The 12,289-nt window shown below is 41.7% G+C and overlaps 1 protein-coding gene across 2 annotated transcripts in view; it reads right to left on the reverse strand.

Annotated features, from left to right (window-relative positions):
* Positions 1 to 261: 261 nt before the first annotated feature.
* CDHR2 (cadherin related family member 2) overlaps positions 262 to 12,289 on the reverse strand; it is a 51,157-nt gene continuing 39,129 nt past the window's right edge. The window contains exons 21-33 of one of the 2 annotated variants that reach the window (XM_060765601.2): positions 11,150 to 11,221; positions 10,597 to 10,643; positions 10,290 to 10,441; positions 9,271 to 9,373; positions 9,091 to 9,179; positions 7,491 to 7,559; positions 6,067 to 6,144; positions 5,634 to 5,694; positions 4,981 to 5,105; positions 4,574 to 4,687; positions 3,525 to 3,605; positions 2,893 to 2,959; positions 262 to 545 (exon numbers count right to left, since the gene is read on the reverse strand). In XM_060765601.2, coding sequence (XP_060621584.2) covers positions 402 to 545; positions 2,893 to 2,959; positions 3,525 to 3,605; positions 4,574 to 4,687; positions 4,981 to 5,105; positions 5,634 to 5,694; positions 6,067 to 6,144; positions 7,491 to 7,559; positions 9,091 to 9,179; positions 9,271 to 9,373; positions 10,290 to 10,441; positions 10,597 to 10,643; positions 11,150 to 11,221 — 1,202 coding nt within the window. In that variant the 3' untranslated portion in view covers positions 262 to 401. Of the gene's footprint in view, positions 549 to 2,892; positions 2,960 to 3,524; positions 3,606 to 4,573; positions 4,688 to 4,980; positions 5,106 to 5,633; positions 5,695 to 6,066; positions 6,145 to 7,490; positions 7,560 to 9,090; positions 9,180 to 9,270; positions 9,374 to 10,289; positions 10,442 to 10,596; positions 10,644 to 11,149; positions 11,222 to 12,289 lie in introns of both variants that reach the window. The other variant, XM_060765600.2, reaches the window with a different exon arrangement.

The raw sequence follows: 12,289 nt of genomic DNA on the forward strand, positions 1-12,289 counted from the left end.
TATTAATTAGAAAACCTGTGATAGTTTCTTGTTAGGGTAACCATAACTCAGAAATGACTTTTAGGCACATGATGATGATGATGAGGACGATGACGATGACGATGACGATGATGATGATGACGACGACGGCAAACAACAACAACAACAACAAGCAGCTCGGTACATATGGGTAACTTCCATGTTTGTACCATAATTTTTCACCTGGCAAGTCTGTTGTTCCATAGGATGCAAATCTGAGACATAAGACAACCACAAATCAGATGGTTTTTTAAAAAAATATTCTCTGCCAGTTTATTTTTATTTATGGTAAGTGCTACCGAAACGCCATCTCCAGGGCAAAGTTGCAAAGTACTACTGTGAAGCTGCTGTTTCCTCCTCTGCCAGGAAGAAACAACTAACAGTCACACATCTGTAGTGTCCAGGATTGCCTTGTTGTCTATGCCGTTGAGATTTTCTGGCTTTGGCTTGGCTTCTTTGTGGCTTTCTAAGGCGGCTTTTAAAAGCTCCTCTCTGTCATTTGCTTGCCATTGAGCATTTTCTTTGGGCTGCTGGAAGAGAAGAGAGAAAAACACCGTACTGAATGAATACTTAGAGCATTTTTGAAGGGGTAATTGTGTTAGTCTCTTGCTACAAAGCAACAAGGGGGTGCATGACTCCTTTAAGACTAACAGATTTATTATTGAATGACATTAAGGCTGGCCCCATCCCTCACCTCCTTCCGTAAGAACTTGAAGACTTGGTGGTTTCATCAGGTCTTTGATAATGACTAGTCTCAAGTTTCAAGCCCTTGGTCCAACAGTTAGGACTTGGTCTTGTACCCCATCCATTCCCTAGTTCCCTGTCATCTGAGGGCACCTTTTCTTCTGGCCCAGACATTTTTTTATAGTCCTTTAATTGGCCCTGGAATTGAGTGGTCCCGGTCCCCTAGTAGGGCCATTGCTGAGACCGATCTTTGCACTGTAGCATTCAGCCAGCCCCATTTTCCCCTTCTCCTTGCACTAGCCTTGGCCCAGCCCATTCCAAATAGTCCAGGCCCCTTATTGAAATCTTTGCCCCTGGCAGCTTATCTTGCATGAAGAAGAGAGCGGAACTGGTTTTAAATTGATTTTAATGTATATGTTGTGTTAACTGTTTATGTCTATGTTTTTGTTTTATATTGTATGTTTTTTGTATTATTTTGCATATGTGGAAACCACTCTGAGTCCCCTGGGGGAGATAGGGCAGTATATAAATAAAAGTTTTATTTTATTTATTATTTAAGTAGATTGCAGGCACTTCATGATGTAAGGAGCATGATCTCACAAACATCCATGTATATTGTACATATATTCCTGGATCTCTGAAATCAGATTATATCGTATTGTACTATGATTGTACGATTGTGTGGTGGCACAGTGGGTTAAACTGCAAAGCTGCAGAACTTGCTGACCAGAAGATTAGCAGTTCAAATCCATGGGTCGGGGTGAGCTCCTGCTGTTAGCCCCAGCTTCTGCCAACCTAGCAGTTCAAGAGTGCAAATGTGAGTAGATCAATAGATACCGCTTTGGCAGGAAAGTAACATCACTCCATGCAGTCATGCCAGCCACGTCACCTAGGAGGCGTCTACAGACAATGTCAACTCTTTGGCTTAGAAATGGAGATGACCACCACCCTCCAGACTCGGACTCAACTGGACTTCATGTCAAGGGGAAACTTTTACCTTTACTTTACTATGACTGAGGATTATGATAAATAAATCATGGTATAGTAAATCTGAAAAGGCAATAATATAGGCAATAGGGAAGAAAAAAACACATTCCAGATGGATAGACTAAATCAAGGATGTCATGGTCTTGAATGTGTATGTCCAGAGCAAGGCTGTTGATGCAGTTCAAAGCAAATATGGTGGGGTGTCCTGCCTTGATATTCTGGGTTATATGGCTGTGTGGAAGGGCCCTTAGTCTACAATGCTTTATAATCCAGTTCAAAGCATATAATCTGGATTTGATTTGGCAGTGTAGAAGGGGCCTAAGGGCCCTTCCACACAACCCAATAACCCAGAATATCAAGGCTGAAAATTCCACAATATCTGCTTTGAACTGAGTTATCTGAGTTCACACTCAGATAATGTGGGATTTTCTGCCTTGATATTCTGGGTTATAGTGCTGTGTGGAAGAGCCCTAAGAGACAAGTTTGAAGAGTAAAGCTTACATCCTTCTTACTGTTATTCATGAAAAGCAACAAAGGCCTTACACAAATAAGGGCATGACTCACTCATGCACATCAATGTCATGATCAAACTTTCACTGCCACCCCATGTGAGGAAATTATACTCTCTGTTTCTTCCCCAGCAATGCAACTGAATATTTAGTGCTACACGTATCTTGACTTTGCCTGACTATCTGCTAACAGCTGCAGCCATTAGCAGTAGCTCCCCACTACAGTTTCCTCCTGTTTCTATCTACTTCACAGCATGGCAGGAAATCTCATGACATGAATGCATACCCAGGAAAAGAGCCATCTCAACATGCCTGTCAGTTTTCAGGAGAGGAAACTGTCACATCTTGTCTATCAAAGACCTGTAAGTTAAGGTCGAATACTACTATTACTATGTGTATGCATTTACCATCATGTCACCTGTCAATATAATATAACTCCATGAATTTCATTGTGTTTTCCTATGCATAGACTGCTTAAAATGGCTTGCCATCACCTAACACTGAAGGATAGCCTATAGCAACTGTATCCTTGGGGATACCCATCCAGGTGCTACCTGGGCCTGATATCATATCATGTACAACAACAGATCTGGGACTGCTATCAGTACTGTTATATGATAATAATCAAGTGGCAGGAATGCACAATGGCCGGGAGGATTGGCAATGGATTAGTGGCAGGTGGAGATCTTCTCACCTTCACTGCAGGTGTGGCTGGATCACTCTCAGAAGCATCAACCATGTTCTCGTCCAGAGAGTTCAGGCTGGAAAAAGAGAAAGCCGCTCAGCTGATGAGGGGGTTCTTGCTGCCCCTCCTTGCAGCAACCAAGACTGTTGAGAAGGGACTTGTTGCAAGGGGCCATTGTTCTGCCGCAGGGGTGGGCAACTGGGTCAAGCCCAGAGGACAGTGAGCCACACTGATGGCCATGAAAGAACCCAGGAGTGCATTTTTGGATTTGAAATAAGCCATTTGTACATTAGGCGGTGTAGTGAGAGTGTTTCTGGAAACATTCTCTTCACCACCACCACCACCACCACAGCTTTGGACAGAAAAGGGGGAATCTGCAGGGGCTGAATTCCAGAAAACTAGTTTTGGGGAGCCATAGCCACATTTTATCTCCCTCTGCCCTCAAAATTGTAAATATTGCAATGGGTGAGTGGAAAATTCAGTTATTTAGCAACCCATTCTCACAACCACTATGTGGATGTAACATCCCAGAGGCTGGAAATACTGCATATGAGATACAGTCTCTGGAAAGAAAACCAATTACTTTAGTTTAATGAGATCTTTGCGGGAGAGAAGCTGAAAGGTGGAACGCATAGCTGTACCTGGCCACTTCGAAGCTGGGGTTTTCCTCAAAGGCCAGGTCCATTGTCGGGTCCAAGGTGAAACCAAGAACAGGATTAGCCCTGCAAAATAACAACCCACAGTTGAGAGTCTTGAATACAACATATCCAATCCACCAATCCATATTGTACCACAGAATGGCATCACTCAATATCTGAGGACTCTAACACCATAGTGTTTTACTGAATGCCACAGATGTGGGACCTATGTCTCTTTTGTAGTCATTTGTAACACAGTGTACTGTTTGCAGCAACTGCCCTCTGACTGTTATGGGTCACCTTTAGCAAAGGTAATCTACATTAGTTTGCTCTCCCACATATAGGGGAACTTGGAGTATCGAGGAAATGTTAAACTGTGCTCCCCTACAATCAAAGTAAAAGTCCAAATACTCCATGGGATCTGGACCATATCCTCTCAACTGCCTTTCTTTATTGTTATTTCCCAGTGTCTCCACTCCTGCTATCTCCAACCATTTCCAGATTTGCCTCAAGACGGTGGCCAGAATCCTACTGGGGATATGTGTCAAAATAATTGTACTACGCATATGGATTAATTTTTTTGGATAATGTTGATATTAGCAGAAGTCGGTTTCAGCATCCAAAACCATTTCAGATGCACAATAAAGCCCCTAACATAGTGTGGAAACGTGCATTGCTCATTGTGCAATGAATGGCATCTACTATTTCTCATTTGCTGCAGTATAGTGGTACTCAGTTATGAATTATGTTGTGCTAACTTAATACAACTCTGTCAATGGATATTAATATGTACTGAGATACTGTAGGTTCTAGCTGCCATGTGAACTTCCATTACCCCAGAAGTCCAGCACAGAAACAGTTGAACAGATAGTTTTTTGACAAAGTCAGCCATGCAAAGCAGGTGAGCATCTGCTTCACCTTGCTCCAAGAATCAGAGTTGGAAGAGGCCACAAAAGCCACCCAGTCCTTCACAGGGCAATACAATAGAAACCTCCCCACTCCCTAATTTCTGGATGACAATTGTTCCTCCCTGCCTACTTCCCAAATCATACCCTTCTTTGTTGTACTGGTTGGTACCAGGGATAGCAGGCCCCTGCTGCATAGGACTTGCTGAGAATGTGGAAGCCACCTTCAGAGATTTGAGTGCTTTCATCTTCCTTGTATAACTGCAAAAATCAAAGAAAAAAAGTGGGGCTGGGTACAAGAATGATGCAGAATACACCAGAGAAAGTGCTATCTTCCTATGAGAATGCCACTGAGTTGGAAGCATGCTGCAAGCGGACTTCCTTGTACAGTAGTGGCTGCTATGTACATGATGTTTTTTCAGAAGTTAGCAACATTCAGCTCTGGAGAGTTTGCAAGAATTAATAGAAAGAGAGGAGTACTGGAGAAGGTATGTAAAATTTCTTTCAAAATAAAACTTAACAAATTTGGAGAAAGGCAAATGAGGCTTTTGTACCTTTTCTTCATGCCAATTACTGTCAAGATTATGATGAGGAAAAGGAGAAGCACACACCCAGCCAGTCCTGCAATGACACCAAGCAACATGTTCTCCTGGCTGGGTTCAGTCACGTCCACAGGACCCTGGGATAGACAAATATATCACTGCAAGTATCAGTATCTATGTTTGGTATATGCCATAGTCACCATTGAGGTGTGAGATATAGGGATATAGTTCCCACTTGGCTATATCTCATTGCTCCTTGCAAAGGAGAACCAAAGTTTAGACAACTTACTTTTCAGGAATAATTTCTGGACCACAACTCCTAGAATCTCTCACCCAGCATGGGCAGTAGCCATGCTGGCTGGGGGATTCTGAAATCTGTAGTCCAAACTTTTATGAATTCTGGGCAGAACACTGTAGTTCTTTTTGAGGCATATGCCTTCTCACAAAAATATGTGTTACCCAATAGCTAAGAGAGGATTTGTTGCCAGAGGTTGTTGCACTGCAACTCCGGCATCCATTACCACTGGCTATGTTGTCCGAGACTGCTAGAACTGTTGGAGGGCCATAGATCTTGCCCATGCGAGCTTTGGCAGCACTCTCCCTCAGAGAGACTCCTAGAGATGGTTCTTTGAGTTTAGGGATACTAACAGGACACATGTACTTACAATGAGTAACAGGCCCATGCTCAGCAGCTGTTTCAATTGCTCAGAGCTATTCTGGATGAGCCTGGAATGAAGAGTGTTAAGGTATTTTTCAGAAAGATTTTGACAGGCCCCCATTCTGTTGGAAATACAGTTGTTTAAACAGGCACACTTCTCACAACTATGACTTGTCCACAGATGATTCAGATTATGTGGACAGGGAAAACCTGCAGTTTTACCTTTTGTATCATCTATCTTAGCTACTATTTCAAAGATGCATTTGGCCAAAAAGGAGAGTGGGGTACGTTAGATGAGGTTTGCAGATTTAATTTGTTTACCCCAATCTCTTGCTTCTCTTAATTTGCCAGTCCCACCTATTCTGTCATATAAGACATCTGCAAGATTATGTTGTTCAACCCGACCTTTGTGCCTGGCATCACTGAAATCTGTCACTTACTTGGTTACAAGTTCATCTCCTAGAGCTGTGCCATTCTTGTAGACGAAATAGGCCTCCATCACCGTTTCCCCTGAAGCTCTAAAGGACATGAGATAAAGGCATGTCAGATGGAAATGTTGGAGGTAGAAGGTGAGTTATTGCCTGGTGTGTCTTCCAGGCAATGACTTGACCACCCAAGTGGTCACTTTTCTCTGCAAAGACAGATCCCAATGAATCGGCATAGCAGAACCACTAACATCATCTGCCATGCTGTGATTGCCTACAAGCATTCTCCAGATACCAGCTTTCATGTCTTTTATCGAATCTTCACTCTTCAAGCAAGCTGCCAGCCAGCAGTGTAAAACACTGCTGACACTAGTGCTACATGGCTTGGAAAATTTACCTTTTTGGACTACAAATCTAAGAATCCCACAAGTAATTGTGGCCATGGTGGCAAGAGGATCAGAAAAAAATAACTTTTCAGGCACTGGCCTGCCTGCCTTCCTTCCTTCCTTCCTTCCTTCCTTCCTTCCTTCCTTCCTTCCTTTCTTTCATTCACAGTATGGAAGACCTCATGGCAGTGTATAATAAAATACGTTTAAGACAAAAAACAAATTTTGAAAGACTAAACTATATTAAATGCATATTTAAAATACTTTATCATTTGTCACTTAAAAGAAGATAATTTAAAATAATGCTTATCACAGCACATGTGCAAACTGAATCAAATCATTTAGGCCCCAAAGGCTTTAATAAAAAGGCATGTTTGTACATGCCAACAGAGTTACACCAGCATTGTTGCCAATTGGGCCCCAGAAGGGAAAGTATTCCATAACCAAAGTCTGTGACATTGCAAGTGGGATGCATGGGGTGCATACTGCACTGGAGACACCGTTAGAGGAGGTGATACAAACCATGTGGATGGGGAGAGTTCAATGAGAACATTCACTGCAGAGAAAGACTGGAGGAGGACAGTGGGACCCTCAAAGCTCTCAGTAGCATGGATGGCAGGCCTCAGTTGACCAGTAACCACCCTGCTCTTTCCTGCTGCCACGGGCCACCCTAAGCTCTGCTGCTCCTGCTGCTGTGATAGCTGTGATCGCTGAGAGGTGTCAGAAATAAAATGGTGAGGGAGGAACTGAGCACTCAAGCAAGGATGAATATATTAGATGTATGTGCACACAATCTCAGAATGCAGGAGGAGCAGGGATGCAGTTGGAATGTCTCCCGTTAAATATACCTCCTTGAGAACTGCAGGTGGGCACAGCTCATCTGTGTCTGGTCAGATACAGGAGGAGGTCTACCAGGGTGACAGCATGAGTACTGCACTGGATGACACCAACATACTGACCAGGATGCCACAGCCAAGAAGGCCCTCTGTCCTCCACTCTTTCCCACTTCCCATTTCCTGCCACCAACCCTGTTGTCATGGTCACCTTTCTCACCTGAAGTTTGATGATACCTCTTTGATTGATGATATGTAGACCGCTGAGTTGGTTGCTGTACGCAGAGCTCTGGAAGCAACCCAGGAAAAGAGACAAATTATCAACATATTCTAGCCCAGATAACCCACAAGATCCAGGCTGCATGCTTTCATCTCAGCTGGAGGTTATCCTAAAAACAGCTCTACTGCCACCACATGCTCTTTTCTTCTGTAACATATAGGTCACTCCTCACTCTCAGACAAAGAGATGACAGTGAGTGAGAATCCCTCTGTAGGTGTGATAAAGATAGAGAAGAGAAGAAATGGGAACCAGTGGCACAGGAAATGGACATGGGAAGAAGCTACTTTTAGCCTCTAACCTTTGGAAAACTGAATCTACCTCATAAGGGAACAAAAACAAAATAAGTACTAAATTCTGAAGAGAGATTTGGTCAAGACCAGCTGCGTTGCACAGGGAAGGAGGGGCAGAATACATTGCTCTAAACAGACTCAACTTGATGTAACAGAATGCATTCCCTGCCTTTCCATGTAATATAAATCCTTCCAGAAAATATACACCCAGAGTGTCTAAGAGCATGTTAATAATAATAATAATAATAATAATAATAATAATAATAATAATAATAACAATAACAATAACAATAATAATCATCCTTTATTTGTACCCCGCTACCATCTCCCGAAGGGCTCGGTGCGGCTTACAAGAGTACAATGACTTTGTATCTAGAAAATCATCTGTACTTCACCCAACATGGAGACTAAACGAAAGACAAATATATGTGAATGAATGTGGTTTTAAAAAAAAACATTGCAGGGGATTTGACTCAGGTCTGCTCAAAGTAACTTCACCAAAGTCATTGGGGCATCTACTGGTTCTGTCCATTTGGCCTACTCAAGATATTCCTAGCTGATAATAAGTAGTCTTGAAGGTCTCTCATTGCTAGAGATATCATAAGTCAAAGATAACAATTATAATGCACATGACTGTGTCCATATTCAGAAGAATTAACTGACAATAAGAGCTGTTTGATAGTAGCATATGCTGCATATGCTGTTTTTAAACAGAGAACTGATGGCCATCTGTCAGGAGTGTTTGGTTATGTGTTCCCTTATGGTCTTTTGCAATTCTCCATTCTTACTCATGCCATGGCTAACTCTTCCAATCTGAAAGAACAATGCTATGTAAGTGCAAGATACATTGCAATCTCTTCAATATGAAAATGGCTTAGAATGTAACACCAACCAGCCCAAAAGCTGGCTTACTAAGAATGACAAAGTTGGAAGGGGTTACAAAGACCATGTAGTTCAATTCCCAACCACACAGGAATATGCAGTTACAGCATTTCTGAAAGATGTTTCACCAATATCTGCTTAAAGGCTTCCATAGAATTATAAACAGAAGGCATGCTTCTTGACTTGGGTGATACAAAATATCTATATATATATATTTTTGGACTACAACTTCCAGAATACTGGTTGTGGATTTGGGAGCAGACATCTATGCTCTACCTCTCTATGCATTTCACCACTCCAACAGTAACAGAGTTATTCCCTTCCTGGTCCAGATTAATCCACTGAAAGAGAAGGAAAGGATACCATACATTTCAATTGCATTTGAGTTATCTTGCACTTCCTTCAACGTTGCCGAAAATTCTAGCTTGACACGGTAGGTCTGATCCACAGTAAAAATCTGGAAAGGAGAGATGATAGTGCTCAGAATCAAGTCATAATATACGTCTGCATTGTGGAAAGAAACTAGATAAACAAGAAAACAGTCATACATCAAGTGATTCTGAGGAAATTAGTGGAGGAATCCCATGGTCTTTGGCTTCCACAGTCACCTGGTATCGCCCTTTCAGTGAACCGTCAAGGTTGCTTGCAACTCTGAAGGAAAAGAGGCATTAGTGTCATATGGACTCTGTATCAACATAAAACAGACCTCATTCTCACTTTGGAGTATTCCTACAGATGTGGATTTACTGACTCACTTCAACTGGGAAGTAGGTTATAGGGAGGTATGATGAATACTCCAATACTCTCTATTGGAGTATGTTAGTCTAACTGTTGGAAGTTACCCAATAATAACAGCAACTATATAATGGGTGTGTAAGGCTCCATATAGGACAGTTCTGTGGAAAGTATTATATCCATCCTCTCTGATCACTTATTGGACTTGACTAGAAAACAAGTTTGGGGGTCAGAGGAGAAACCCCAATAGGCAATAGACTGTGGATCAGAGGTTCCCTATCCTTCACGTTGAGTAAGTAATAGGATTGTACAGACTATGATTTAATGTTTTATGCTGTGACTCTTGCACCTCCAACCCCAATTTTTTTAAAAAAATGCCCCCAAAATTCTCACATGTTTAAGGCAAAAACAGGGATAAATGGGCAAAGTTGGGGATATCAACTGTTCTTCTACAATCTGATACAGAAAAAAAACATCCCTTGGAAAGTGAGCAGAAGCTGCTTTTGCCTGTTTAACAAAGTGGTCCTCAAACTTTGGCCCTCAGGGGGTTTTGGACTTCAGCATCCAGAAGTCCCAGGCAGCTTGGCCACTGGCCAAATATTCTGGGAGATGAAGTCCAAAATGTCTAGGAGCCCAAAAACTGAGATCCGCTGGTCTAAAATACCACTTCTGTTTTTCACCAGGTTCACTGGAACAGCTCGAGGTTCCAGGGGACCCAAAATAACCCTTGAGGCAGGCCCACCCTGGCATGAAACATGTCAGTATATGCGCCCTCTTAAGTTTAAAGGTGGTCTTCATAAGACAATCACAGAAAATCAAACCCTTCAATTACTGGATGCTTCCAATGTAGAAGTCTTTTTCCGCTGTTGTCAGAACTTTGAAAAGATTTTCATAGACTCGCTCAGGTCCTGTGTCTGAGATGAAAACTACTCTGGAGAGTTCAAAGGTGATCACACTGTTCACACCTGAATCATCATCCTTAGCCTGGAGGAAGAAAGGAAACTATTCATGTTTGTCCATACATTTGTGAAATTCCAACTCCACCCTGCCACATTCTGAGAAGCAACTGCCATTTTTGAACACAGATGGGTTGCCAAATGAATACATGCACATATACATGCAACACTGCACTATCTTACCATGACCACAGCCACTTGGAAGCCTATTGGATAATCTGGGATTGCCACTGCAATGAAACATCAAACAAACAAGAGATGAGTGTACGTGAAAGGGTGGAGTGGGATGACAATATTACCCATAGGACCAACTTCAAACAGCAGGCTATCTGGCTATGTTGAAATAATGGTTCTCTGGATGGGCATTTAGTAGCTTTGGCTAAGGGATGTTGGACAGAAACCTAATTATGCCTTTATTTGCAATGAAAAGGGAGGAAATATGGTATCATGAAAGAGAATATACCTTTCTCATCTGACTACTACTACAACTACTCACATTTTGAGAACTGCAATGAGTTAGGATTTATTAAAGATGCACTTGGATGCATCCATCTGCTTCAGATCCCAAAGAAATTGGCCTCTACCATTGAACAAAAGGAGTACTGTAGTTGAAACGGAAGAGACAAACTACAGAATCCTGGAAGCAAAATTAAATACTACTACCCCTGTCTATCCATCAAAGTGCAGTAATGCCACACCCTGACAACTGTGATCCTATTCTACACATTGCTCTCACCAAAGGTGCCCGTGCTATTCAGGAATACTGGTGGGTTGTCATTCACATCAACAATGAAAATCTTCAAGGTCTCTGGGGAGAAAAAGGAAGAGATTTAATTCATTTCCAGAGTTCTTCAGGCCTTCCTGTAGCCCCACAGTCAAACACCACACCTGTGCTCCCAATGAATAGGGCTAGCACTTGGAAAAGTTGCCTTCCTCAGCCACAAATCCTAGAATTTCCCAGCTACTGTAGTCACCAATTATGCCAGTGGGGAGTCCTGAGGTGGTGGTGGTGGTGATGATGATGATGATGATGTTTTACTGACACAAAAACACAGTATGTTACAGCAAGTGAGATATATATGCTGGATTTTGTATCACAAAACTACAAGTCAAACATTTCCCAAGCGTCTAGGACTGTGTGATGTATTTTTGAATGATGTGCGCAGATCCAAGTAAGGTGGCCTTTTGCAGCTGTCAGATCATGATTTTGTCAATGTTTATTGTTTCCAAATGCCAGCTGAGATCTTTTAGCATGGCACTCAGTGTGTCAGTTACCACTGGGACCACCTGTACTAGTTTATGCCAGAGCTTTTGCAGTTCGATTTTGAGGTCTTGATAACAGTGAGTTTTTCCTGTGTTTTTCTTCAGTGTGACTGTCACCTGGTACAGCGATATAAATAATCTAAACGTTTTTCTTTTCCACAATCGTGATGTCTGGTGTATTGTGTTCCAAAACTTTGTCAGTCTGGATTCGAAAGTCCCACAGTATTTTTACGTGTTCATTTTCCATTACCTTTGCAAGTTTATAATCCCACCAGTTCTTTTTTTTTTTTGTATAATAATTTTTATTAAGGTATTTCAAATACAACGAAAGAGGGGGAACATTCAAAGAAGATAGAACAGTAGGAAAAAAGAAAAGAAAAATAAAAAGAGAAGAAAAAAGAAAAAAAATCTATAAAAATCCATATAAAAAGATAATAAAAAAAGGTTGACTTCCATCTCCTCATCAGGTGTTGTGTCTCCCAAAATGTTACTGTTGCTTTTCATTCCATTGTCTCGTATTTACTTTTTCCTTTCCTTCTCGTAATTATCAAAAAGTGTCCAATCAGTCTTTTTTATAGGGTTTCCGGTATTTTTCTTCAATAAAAAAGTCAGT

Source organism: Anolis sagrei, chromosome 2 (genome assembly GCF_037176765.1).
Source record: "Anolis sagrei isolate rAnoSag1 chromosome 2, rAnoSag1.mat, whole genome shotgun sequence".
NCBI lineage: Eukaryota > Metazoa > Chordata > Lepidosauria > Squamata > Dactyloidae > Anolis > Anolis sagrei.